This window comes from Lolium rigidum, chromosome 2 (assembly GCF_022539505.1).
Source record: "Lolium rigidum isolate FL_2022 chromosome 2, APGP_CSIRO_Lrig_0.1, whole genome shotgun sequence".
In the NCBI taxonomy this organism is placed as follows: domain Eukaryota; kingdom Viridiplantae; phylum Streptophyta; class Magnoliopsida; order Poales; family Poaceae; genus Lolium; species Lolium rigidum.
The window spans coordinates 281,623,957-281,637,319 of NC_061509.1; the positions used below are offsets into that span (position 1 = coordinate 281,623,957).

The window sequence follows — 13,363 nt, forward strand, 5'->3', positions numbered from 1 at the left end:
GAGCCGATCGAGGCTCGTATTTAATGTTTACATGTATGCCCTGCAGGAAACTAAGCGAGGCGGTATCATCACCTTCACGACCAGGTATAGGTCAGGTGGCACGCCCTTGCACTTCGCAGCGCCGCGTGTGACCAGAAGAGCATTGCGGGCCGTCGCTCGGAGGGGTCTCAGCCAGCCGCAGCTCTAGGCTCCCCCCGGCTCTACAGTGTTGACAAGGCCGCTGCCCGCCGGTGGGTTTTGGCAGTCAACAAAAACCCATGAAAAGTGACAGAAAAGCTAAAGATACACAACTCCTAGAAAAAGTCTTCAAGAAGCTGGTTCATCATCGATGTCAATATTTTCATCGTCAAAGTCGAACTTCGAGCTACCACTTCTATCAAGGACATGATACACATGTGTTGACATCATCTGAAATGATCTGGTTTTTTCCACCTGAGTGCATGTATACTTCTCATCAAGACTATTATCGCCCGCCAGGTCTCTACTAAATGACGACTTGCCGATTGGGGGGGGGGTCCCTTAAGTGAGAGAACCCGAAATCCTCACACGCCGCTAGAAGAAGGCGTAGCAAGAAGACTTTGAAAGCATATTGAGGCTCTTGTTGTTAGATTCCGTCGCACCACCTTCAATCCTCTTAAATGGAGACAAAGCGATGTATCTAATCGACACCAAAAACATGGTGAGCGAGACAAATCCAACTAAATACCACCTCGTGGACCCCCGTTCTGAGCATGATCAATCCAACTACCCTGCCGTCTAGAACTCCAGGGATGGCAACGGGTTTACTCACCGTCGGGGAGTGCATTCTCATCCCCATCCCCAGTTAGTAATCGGAGAGACTTTTTTTCCAACCCCGTTCCCATTAGGTTTGGGGAGGGAATCGGGTTCCCATTAAGAATAAGAAACTTTGCAACATGTGTTGTAAAACGATAACAAATTAATATCATATGTCAAATATTATTTAAATATGCTACACTAGGAATAATATTATAACATATATTTTCATATAAAAATATACCAATTTATATGTATGTACAAGTATAACAGGAATAGCGGGGTACAAGGATGGGGAGACATTCTAATACCCATCCCCATTTTAGATAGAGGAGATCAAAGTTCACCACATTCATCCCCTAATAGATGAATTCCCCATGGGTTCGCGGGGAATGAGGCCCCATTGCCATCCTAGGTCCAAACTCTTGATGGCTACTGCACAAATGGAAGATTTTATTTTTAAATCTAGGATAACTAATAAAGATTTGCGAGTTACCAATATTGCCAAGTCAAAGAAGCCACAAAGACAATGATCAGATGCTTTAGCATCCGTAGGGTGGACAAAGTTACCTAGATGAAGTAGAATAATTGGTACTCATCTAATTGTCGTTGTTGCAAGAGTTTTATTGTGATTTTCTTGACTTAACAAAACATGTATAATATTCTTTTCATTACTCTATATATGCTAACCTTTCAGATGGAAGAAGTGGTGGCTACACAAGACCACCAATTGTAAGTGAACTTGCATTCTCGTTGTTTCAATTTGAACGTTGAGTTCCTTAAGATTTTTGGTTTCTTACTCAAGGAAGATTAAGGTTTGAGTTTGGGGATGTTGATGGTTGTTAAACACAATCATTTTTCCCGTCTTTAAACAACATATTAATCAAGGATTTGATAGGCCTTCCAATCACTAATAATTGCATACATGTGCAAATTTTAATTTTATCCTTGCAGAAATGGAAGCTTTTATGGTGAAATCTTGGCTAATTAATTAAGATTTATGAGTATCCAATATTTCAAAATCAAAGAGGCTACACAAAAAAAAAATTCAGATGCTTTAACAAACATAGGTACGGCCGGGTGCAGCCATACCGCGTCACCGCCTTCACCAGATCAAACCCTTTAACTTTCGTGAAGAGCCTACATAAGATTCACAATAGATTTGCCAGAAACAACAACAACACACAGACATTTGCTTAATAAAGTTTAACTCTGGGGTTGTTGGCTCACAGTCAAGTCTCAAAAAAAAGAAAAACACGCACAACAACTTAGAAAATTCATCATAGAGGAGAAGAGGTCCACCGTCGAGCCGCCACCATCTCCATCGCCATAGCCACACATACATCCCCATTCCCCATAATAGACATTTTCCAATATTTGTAATCTTGAACCCATGGTTATTGGCGACATTGTAATACTATTTGATATTTATATCAAGAATTTCTACACACTATTTATGATTGTTCATCTTACCATGTGTGAGTAGTCCTCATGGGCAGAAGTTCAACACATAGCCTCGCAGAAATATGTGAATGTTTTGATATGGGATTACTATGTTCATGATTGAATATAGATGTGTATTTTTCTTTTCTCTCTTGCCTGGTTCTAAGGACTTGTCACGTACCCAAAACCCCAAGGATCGATAAAAGTAATGAGGTGAGAGGAGTGGGGATCTGCATCTATGTTGTGAAACCCGGTAACAATAAGGTGAGTACAATAGTTATTTCAGATCCATTTGGAAATCATGGTGACATCATAAATCTTAAGACATTAGTCTGTTTTACTTAATAACCGCTTGGTCCCCGTGCTACGGTGGTATAGTGGTTGGACTAGAGATCTATAGTATTTGTGGTTGGAAAGCTATAGTGTTATTGGATGCATCGCTCACATATATATATCGACATTAGATCATAATACATGTCATTATTAACATTATCTTTTATCCCATTTGTGTGTGCACAGCTACAAGTGAATTCTTAGCCCTGGCCTATCTCTATCCATCGATATAAAAGGCACAAAAAGTAACGGCTGGTCCGGTAAACAAAGATACTACAAGTTCAGAAGGTTTTATTCGACATAATCGTACACCAAATAAAAGTCTTTCAAGGATTCCATAAACCTAGGTATTCTATAGAAAAAGCAAGCTATAATACATCTGTAAGCTGGATCAAAGGTATCGCCAGCCGGCCTACACCCCCGCCTCATCTTTGTTGGAGAAATCCAACAAACAATGGGGCCTCTCCTCACAGACATGATCTCACAAGGAATGTGTAGCAATGCCTCCTCCTCGGCCAGTCCCTTGTGGCTGCATCGGGACGAGCGTAGCAAGGGAAGCAAGAAAGGGGACAAAGGCGCATACAGAAGGTAGACGACACAATAGTGTATCAGAGCAAGCGGTGAGACACGAAACATGGAGAATGGTGACGAGGAGAAACAACAAGGAGACGATGCTTGCACAGAAGCTAAGAGAATAGAAGAACGTGAACCAGCAGGTAAAGACAAGCGGCATGGTGTGGGGTCATCCCAGCGACTATGCCACGAACCCCACACAAACACATTGGAGCGTTATATAACCCACAATTGTTGGGGATCAATTGTAGTACCTTTTGAATAGAAAAGGATTTCGAACCCATGACCAGTTGAAAGTATTGGTTAGCAAATTCAACAAAGTAAGCAACGAATTTAAGAACATGTATTTTACAGATTATAATTTGCTGAAAATATACTGGTAAGTAAAATGCATGTAACGTGAATGCTCTTTTCGGAGAAAGCCCAATCCTCTTTTCAGCAAGAGGATAAGCTTGGGTATGTTCTTATTTTAGACAAGTGTTCCTGATCGGCTTCATGGCATATATAAATATTTCTAGAAAAAATGTTATTCTCATTGGATGGAGCCTAAAATAGATGAAAGCCACAAGCATAAGCAACCACACCCCTGATAATCCCTAAATCATTTGCATGAGCAACAAATAAAAGTTTATTAAGACATAAATGTGCAACCAGTGATTTAATTTCTGCTAACAGCTACTTAAAGACCGGGTGTGCAGTAGTTGTACTAACAGCTATTGAAAGACTTGAAGGTTGCTGACCAAAGGTACTTATCCTCCTCTAGAAGCGACACAACATTTTTTTACGTATTAGGTGTGCAGGTGACTTCTAAATCTCAATTCTCAACCATATTTTGTTAGAACTCGGCAACCAAGTCAGGCAGGTTGGCTTACGCTGTGGACATTCTTCAGCTGGTTTTCTGTTAAACACCTTTAGCTAGATGAGGTGAAATTGCCTGTCCATGAAAGTGATGATGAAACGCATAAGCGTGTTACGTGTACGCCTATTCTTGCATGAACTTATTAGGAAGCCATGAACTCACATCTCACATTTTCTATCTGGACTGCTAATTTACGAATGTTTACTCCCACAAAATCAGATCTTTTACTTACAGAAACAGCTCGTCTATCTTACTTTCTTTCCCATAGCTGACCTTCTAGGACGCAGTGTCATGTTTTTTTTTTCAAAACAGAAAATGAAAGTCTAGATCTTCTTTTTGTGGAAGTGGGAGTCTAGCTTTCGACTTCTAAATTTGAACCAAACTAATATCACCCTTCAACTACGTTGTCATCAGCTACATGCAATCCAGAAAATAGTACATACGAGATACAACAAAACCCTGAACTATTTTTCATATTTCAAAATACATCAGAGATCTAGCTTATACTAATAAAACATTTGAAATTCGATGAACCCTCTGGACAAGCTAATGGAGTCTAAGCGGCCACTACTAGAAAAAGGGCATTCAATCCCGGTTGATTAGGGCTTTTAGTCCCAGTTATGCGTCATTTGGGATTAAAGACTCTCCCCCTTTAGTCTCGGTTGTAATACAAACTACGACTAAAGGCCCCGCCACGTGAGCAGCTACTTCGTTAAATTTTTTTATCCATTTGTTTTTCTAATTATTTTTCACTCTCTATTTTTCTATTTTTTTTTTAGAGATTTCTACTATTTCAGTTATTTGATAAGTTTAGTCTCTAACTACACTTAATTTCTAGTCAAATTACTTACTCGTGGTCAAACTTCCTGTTCGGTCACCCATCCTCTCACTGCTCCAGCATTAGCACGCTTAACTTCCAAGTTCCTTCTCGTCCCGCTTCCAAGTGCTTCGCGGTCATGTTATTGATACTAGTATCATATCAATCCTATTAACATGTTGGTCGATGTCACACTTATTTATTATTTTAATTCCAAATAATTATTTTAATACACAAAAGCAATGATGTAATAATAATCTTGAATAAAACTTTTTAATTCTTATTATTTATTTATTTATTTTCTAATTTTTAATTTTTTTTGCCAAAGTAAAACCTGAAAATTTGAAACTCTAAAAATTGGGTAACCTCCTTTATGGTTAAGTAATAGTAATATTTATGGTGAAATGCATTTATTTATTAAAAAAATTAAAAAATCTTGAATTTCTGGCAAAAACTACAATCTTCATCCTTTCATGTTTCCATTTGGAATTTTGAGAATCTAAAAATTGGCCAACCGGGTAAATCCAAGGTAGGGTGGCTACCTGATGACAATCGCGTATATCCGTCCAACTCGTTGGAATTCGGATGTAACTTTTTCCTACGATCATTTTGATATATTATACGTTTTTTTCAACGTCTTATGCAACCAGAAAAGCGTTTTTAGCCTTTTGCAAACCTTTTTTGCATAAAAAGTTGAAATTCAAATTGGTTAATTTTCTCTAATAGTAGGTTGCAAAACATACAAGAATCTCAAAAAAATTTAATTTTTTAATTTTCTATCATTTTCTTTTGTATTTTACAAAGCTAAAAAAGACGATCAGGGGGGTGAAGGTGCGTGAGAAGCCTGAAAAAACCTAGAAAGCCTTTAGTCTGGGGACTAAAGCCTTTTGCCCTGGAGGTAGCCTATCGCCACCCCTTTGGTCCCGGTTGATATTACCAACCGAGATTAAAGGGTCCAAACGAACCGGGACTAAAGCTTACGCTGTTTGAACTGGAACTGATACCCACTATTGGTCCCGGTTTATTTTTAAACCGAGACTAAATCTCCAAGGGGTGTTGGACCAAAGGCTTGTTTTCTACTAGTGAGAGCTGCGAGGGAAGACATGGGATTTCACGGGAGCGAAGGATCGAAGCGCCTAGCATCGTGGCTTCCACGTCGGACCACGTCAGTCAGCCCGTTGCATTTTTTCGTAAGAAATTTTTGTTAGGGCTAGCATTGTTGACTTCTGAAATATTACTACTTTTGTAGCTCAACTATTACTATATGATTACATCATCGGCCCTAGATTTCCTTTGTGCATGCGCCATGAAACGACCGTATCCAACTCAATCTGATCAGGAAAAGAATTGCTCAGTTAGCCGCCGCCATAAAATTGCTTTTTTTCTCTTTTGCGCAACGGGGGTACCGATGTTTACGTCATACCGCTGTAACTAACCAAAATTATATCTCTAACGACTTCCTAAGTCTCAAACTAGGCCTGCGCAAACTTTCCAAGTTGGGTGTATGTAAGCATACCCCTTTTTTATACCTATATGCTCATGACATGCACGTGAATCATCGAGCAACGTAGGACAGAGAGAGCAAAACAAACAAAGAGAATTGGTTCTGAAAGCCACTAGATTGCAAACTATTGAGATGGAGCGCTGACCTTTAGCTTCTACCAAACACCAGTAGCCCTTTCTCTTTCCCTATATATACGTGCATCTCGTGTCAAGTACTCTCATACTCTTGTCAAGGCAATTCCAAACGATCGAGAGTAGCTAAATCAAGCACGATCAGCGACAGTAGCCATGTCATCCTATTTAGTTAGTGAGGAGCAGCTGGTTTGTGTGACGGGAGCAGGAGGCTTCATCGGGTCATGGGTGGTAAAGTTGCTCCTCCTCCGTGGCTACTCTGTGAGGGGAACGGTTAGAGATCTTGGTAAGTAAGACAAGACCATTTGTATCTTTACCATATTTACATTAGATGCTAATCTGGATATATACGTCTGTTTTTGCTCATTGTGTGCATATTTAAACTTCTGTTATTTGTATAAGCCAAGAATTTGTAATGTCATGATTTCGATAAGCTTACTCAAAAAAAGCTGAAATAGCCGGATTGGGCGTCTACAAATAAGAATTGGACAAAAAAATTAGAGACTACTGGATATAGTTGTTAGAGGAAACAATAAGACGTAGTAATAATATATATGGTCTAGACGAAACGAGATGCATGCAGCATGTGCATGTAGGTACATCCAGCTATATATGTTTGTAGTGGGCGACCCTAGTTAGGGGTTGATCGCCGCATCTTACCCGAGCGGTCAGTTTCCAACAACACATTGTTTCCGAAAAATGAAATTTAATCAGTTCTCTTGTTTCCATAACCAACTAGTCTGGCTACACAACGAGTTGCGGGAGAGGGCATATGAGATTCGACCCCACGAACTTGGTGGCCACACGCCACAGCAGTAAGCCAGAGCTGGCCAGCTGATCTAGTGAGCGCTTCTTATCATAAATGGAGCCGTACCAATTTTGTACTATAATCAATAACACCGTAGAAGTAAGACATGAACTTGTTCTAAACTAAAAAAAGACTAGCAAAGGAACCAGGCGTTAAATGCATACCATCCATGCAATATTAGATGAAATTATTGTTGTTAGAGAGAATCTTTTCTAATTCAAAAATTCAAACCATTTTATTTAAAAGAATAACTTTGATTTAAAAAAAATTTAACCAATAAATTGGTCTAGACACGGTCCTTAAAACTAGAAGCCATGTTGATATATTTCAATAACTTCTGCTTGTTATTTATTAACAGTAAATGTAAGAAGTTACTAACCCAAAAAATATAATTTCATTTAAAATAATTTGATGATTTTTAGGTCACAAATTATCAACACTCTACCCATTTATTCATCACCGGTAAAATGTGAAAAATTACTGACCCGAGAAGCTAAGTTCATTTAGAATATTTTGAGGACTTTTTTAGCTCACAAGTTACCAACCCTCTCCCCATTATTTAACAATGGTAAATGTGAAAATTCACCGACCTAAAAATCTAATTTTATTTAAAATATTTTAGCAACCTTTTTAACTCACAAGTTATCAATACTCTGCTGGTAAATATGAAAAGTTGCTGACTCGGAAAGCTAATTTTCTTTAGAATATTTAATTAACATGAAAAAATACATGGTTTATATTGTAAAATAATAGCGCTAGTTGAAAGTAGTAGCTCATTTATCTTGCAAGTGACTCTCCCGTTATCCCCCCCCCCCCGCGCCCCTAAGAAATCACTAGCCCAAAAAAGAATTATAAAGTTTGAACAAAGGAACATGAATTAGCGTACCAAATAACTAAAAATAAAATTGTTAAAAGGGTATTACACATAATAAAGAGTACTCCATAACAAATGGTTAGCCTATCTCACTTTATCTCAAAAAAAAATTTAATTGCTAATTAAAAAAGGTTAGATCTGCATGAGTAGTAGCGCGAGGGAAGAAAAGAACCAGATTGGCATGGGGTTAACTACCAGGACGCATGCAAATGCTTTAAATGCCAGCCCAGATGGGCAAGTGGCCAAGCGCGCAACTGGCGAACGTGCTTAACGCAAGATTAGGGTAGCCATGTCGCGACAGAAAACGCGGGATTAGCTAGCGCTCCATGCAGGACAACTGACCGCTGGAGCGATCGAATTCGAACGCTAGAAAGGAGCGGAGTTAGACCTTTCACAACTCACAACACAAGTTTATTAGTACCATATCATGGAAAAATGCTTATATGTCGCTATAGTTAATGAGAAGATAGAGTGATGTTGTATCTTGTGGTTATAGTTAAGATATAACCCTAGCATGGAGTCATAAGTAAAAAAAATGCCTAAACCAATCATATGCCTGCGTGTCACCAAAATTATTAAATATAGAAAACAACCATAAAGATACAATGCATTAGAACTAGGACTATTATCTCTTAAAATACAACTCAATGTGAAAGACCTCAACGAGGGGCTATGTAGCTTGTTCATCACATGCCACGGCGTCTTCCATGTCATTAACTTCGTCTTTCATATCTTCTTGGGTTAATTTGTGTAGCTGATGGCAAGAACGCGCACTTGCTCGCGCTGGAAGGAGCGGATGACAGGCTCTCCCTCTACCGCGCCGACGTGCTCAACTACGACAGCCTCCGCGTTGCCTTGAGCGGTTGCCACGGCGTCTTCCACATCGCATCTCCGGTGTCCAATGACCCTGTCGGTGCACTACATCTGCTCTGCTCACTTCCAAGAATGGGCCAAGTACTCCGTACTTACTTCATTACCTTTCTGTGTTGCTGACTTGCAGGACCTTGTGCCGGTCGCCGTCGAGGGGACAAGGAACGTGATGAGGGCGGCGGCGGACGCCGGCGTGCGGCACGTGGTGTTCACTTCCTCCTACGGCGCCGTGCATATGGACCCCAACCGGAGCCCGGACGCAGTGGTCGACGAGACCTACTGGAGCGACTATGAATTCTGCAAACGAACAGGGGTAGTTAATTAAATTTATCCCCGAGCTCTCCATGATTCCGTGTCTTTATGCCATGATTCACCTTGTAATTGAACTCACAACATTACGCACCCACGCACGCACGCAGAATTTCTACTGTTGCGCCAAGATGATGGCGGAGAAGACGGCGATGGAGGAGGCAGCCACGAGAGGCCTGGAGCTGGTGGTGGTGGTGCCGCACGTGACCATCGGCCCCGCACTGCAACGGACGCTCAACGAGAGCATCAACGGCGTCCTCAAGTACATCACGGGCGCCAAGGCCACCTACCCGAACGCCGTCGCCGGCTACACCGACGTCCGCGACGTCGCCCGCGCCCACCTCCTCGTCTACGAGCGCCCCGACGCCCGCGGGCGCTACCTCTGCATCGGAGAGATCCTGCACCGTGCTCAGTTCATCCACATGCTCCGGGGCCTTCTCCGTCACCACTACCCCGTCACTACCAAGTACGGCGACGACGGCAAGCCCATGGTGAAGCCGTACAAAGTCTCCAACCAGAGGCTCAAAGACTTGGGCCTCGAGTTCACTCCTGTGAGGGAAAGCTTGTTCCAGACGGTCATATCCTTGCTACACAAGGGTCACCTGCTTTTGCCTGCCACGGGGCCGATACTCGCACGGATGTAACCAACCCATGCAGCGACCGGTTTCCTCTCAGCATCATGGCTACTATGGATGAATTATCTTAATTAAGGAGGGTCCAAGTCCAGTTAGCTAATAAAGTCTACGTCCATTTTGCAAATTTGTTCCTACATGTCTAGAAAACTGTTTAGGGTGATGTTGTTCACGTGGCGCAATAAAAATTAATGTATCGTTTGTTTTGATAGATAAAATCGCAAATATTTCATGTGTCTCCTAACCTTTCACCAAAATGAGAAACTGCAGTTATGGCAATGTCGTCAGTCTAAAAACATGTCACTTAGGCTATAGACGCGACAACACCGCCTTCATCACCACCAACATCGCCTTTCCCGCCGCCATCGCCACCACCCTTGCCCCGTCGATGGAACGCCTTCTACCACTCGAGTTCTCGGGTTTACCGACTTGGATGGGAGGAACAAGATTTTGTTGATTCATGGAGAGGGGTTGCAGAACGATTCCATTGCCGGCAGAGTGTGAGGTGCAACGGTGAACTTCTCGGTACATGTGGTGCATATTGGACTGAAGCAATCTACTTTCACATGGAAGTGCATGCTTTGATCCCGTCACGTTGCACAACACCCTTAGTGAGTGTGTCCGCCTCGGTCGGAGGACGAATCCCTGGCGGACCCTGAGATTGCCGGTGGACTAGAGATCATCAAACATGCACGAGGGCCCGGGCAAAAGGCAGATCCTAAGTTATCATCCACAAGGAAAGAGATTGGGATTTTCCAATCAGTCCTAACCCTAGGAGCGTCTGCGACGTGGTTTTCATCATAACTTTCAGGGACGGAGACAAGGGGGGACGAGGGGGGAGGGGGGCTTAGCCAACCCCATGGTTAGGATTTTGTGAAGAACATTAGTAGCCAGAACTCTCATCTCTTAGTGATTTAGTTAAATCGGCACCCCCTCAACACTAAATATGTTCAATTTTCCCTCATCAAGGTGAGAAGTTGGCTCCATCCCTGATAAATTTCCTCCTCCACTACCCACTATTCCTACAATTGCAAGGCCGATGGTGAGGTTGCAACTGATATTTCTACACTTGCAAATGAGTTTTTCCAACTGTAATCTAAGTTGCAAATGAGTTTTTTCTCAGTTGCGTTTTGTGGTGCAACCAGGGGCGGAGCTCCCCTTAGGGCAAGATGGGGTAGCTGCCCTACTTTAATTTTTAGATTAAAACTACGTATGTTCACGTATGTTCTTATGTGTATACAATATTCATTCTTTTTTGTTTAAGTAAATCAGACTTTTTGGTTCCATAAGAACTCGGATTTAGATGTTTAAATAGCCAAATGAAAGCTTTAAAAAAGGCACACAACTCTCATGTCTTGATTTATTTTATTTGATATCATCTTCCAAAAACCTTTTGGCGATCTTGAAAACTCGTCCATGAGGGATAAATTTTGAGAAAGTCCAAATTTGAACACAATGAGAGGCTACTTCGTGATTATTCAAATATTCATGCAATCCTTACATATCAAAGTGTAATTAAAAACTTCTGCAGTTTTACAACTATTAATATTTTAGTCCCAGTAAATATAATAAAAGTTATCAAGTATCATGAATAATAACATTAAAAACATCAAAATAGATAGATATGTTTCGTATGAGCGTGCTACATAGAGCGAGATATATTCAAAAATCTTGATCATGCCGAAATTAAGAAAGATTTTCAAAAATAAGCTATAGCTTTTCTAGTGCCTTGGACTTTTGGATGGAATTAAAATTTCACTTTTGGTATGTTTATAGGTTCTACTTCTATTTAAAGATGGTGCTATTACCTTGTGTTTGTATATAATATAGCAATTCAAATAAAAAACTTTTACCTTGAGTAATGCGATCAAATCTTGATTGAAATCCTTTAAAATTTGAAAAAAACGGACTTACACAATACAATTATAGGGGAGGGGGCATCTGCCCCCCCTCCCGCCTCCCAATCTACCCATGGTTCAAGTTAAATAATAATGTATGCCTATGATTTTGCCCTACCAAACTTTCATAACGTCCCCCGCCACTGGTGCAACTGAGATTTCTACAGTTGTAAGTGAGGTTGCAACTGAGATTTCTACACCTGCAAGTGAGGTTGCAACTGAGATTTCTACACTTGCAAATGAGTTTTTTCAGCTGCAAGATTTCTACACTTGCAAATGCGTTTTCTTAGTTGTATTTATACACTTGGAAATGGAATTTAAAATATCGTGTGTTATGTTTGAAACTTATATTTCACGTGCACACTTACTAGTGGCATTAAAATAAATCGAGTAATTAGAATTGCTATTTTACTCCATTTTTCCCAATTATGTTAAAATCTCCTCACGCAATACATGGGAGATTATTTTCATGATGGACTTTAGATAGTTTACCTAAAAAAGGCCTTCCGCTCTTGTTGAACATCTCCATAGATTCCATTGAAAGTCTGCTAATCGAACATGAAACAATGAAGGTTTCACCGGTAGCAACTCTCGGTATCGTCATATAGGTTTTGACCGGTAGTAGCCTTAGTATGATAGTACTTACGTCGACGATTTTTCAATCAAATGCATGATTATTATAGACCAACTGTGACTAATGCACACTTTGGAATAGTTTCTTCAGATTTAATAAACAGCGACTGATTCTTTTTCGGCAGCAGTCAAATCTTTGGTCCGCTCGATTAGTGGCTGAGATATGCGATTGCGAGCCGTCTATGCTTTACCAGGTCACATTTGTTTTGTCTGTTGTTTTTTGTGACCAGTTTCCCCTTGCTTCACGTTTTTCTTTTCTTTGTTACTGAAAGTAATAGTTTTCATTTGGTCCAATGACATCAGGCAAGATCAGTCGTTGTGTGCTCCAGTTTTTCGCAGAGCTTTTCTGCGGAATTCCTTGTGCTCCCGCTGAACTTTTTTATCATGCGAAAGACGTACGTAAAGTTTAACTACTCCATAATTCATTACTTGCAATTTCACAGTGCTTGTTTTTTCCTTACGTTTTTGGGGTCGATTTTCTATATAGTTCATGTTACAGTTTTGCATACTAGGTTTTACAGGAGCTGGAGCATGTAAATGAGGAAAAACAACACTGTATTTTTTAGTTCTGGAATCCGGTAGGCTAGATATTCGTTCTATTTTCATGCAGCTCTTCATCTATAACAATCATTGTTCTAGGTTTAACAAGTTTGGGAACATGTAAAACTGGACAAAAAACATTGTAATTTTTGTTTGAATTTCTGTAAACTAGTTCTTTCATCCGATGCAAATCCGGACGGTGTATATAAAAAAACGAGACCCATGGGTGAGCACCCAGGGTATGTTCTTATAGGGGAGCTATGAGCAGCAAACCGCGGTGTCCGAGACTCGAATCCAGGTCGCTAGCTTAGCTGAAAGCACTCCTGCCTCAGCTGGCCATCTGACCCTCTGTTGTGTGACATGGT

At 40.7% G+C, this 13,363-nt stretch overlaps 1 protein-coding gene across 1 annotated transcript; it reads left to right on the forward strand.

Annotated features, from left to right (window-relative positions):
• The first annotated feature begins 6,590 nt into the window (after nt 1–6,590).
• Nucleotides 6,591–9,939, forward strand: LOC124691043 (cinnamoyl-CoA reductase 1-like). Its single transcript, XM_047224330.1, has 4 exons — nt 6,591–6,720; nt 8,871–9,025; nt 9,117–9,299; nt 9,406–9,939. The coding sequence occupies exons 1-4, from the start codon at nt 6,591–6,593 to the stop codon at nt 9,937–9,939; spliced, it is 1,002 nt and encodes a 333-aa protein (XP_047080286.1).
• Nucleotides 9,940–13,363: the final 3,424 nt, after the last annotated feature.

Bases quoted from the DNA above. Each gene is read 5' to 3' on its own strand.
- LOC124691043 (XM_047224330.1), top strand. From the start codon at position 6,591: ATGTCATCCTATTTAGTTAGTGAGGAGCAGCTGGTTTGTGTGACGGGA. The intron at 9,026-9,116 runs GTCGGTGCACTA...GCTGACTTGCAG, and splicing joins CTCCGGTGTCCAATGACCCT to GACCTTGTGCCGGTCGCCGT. The intron at 9,300-9,405 runs GTAGTTAATTAA...GCACGCACGCAG, and splicing joins AATTCTGCAAACGAACAGGG to AATTTCTACTGTTGCGCCAA.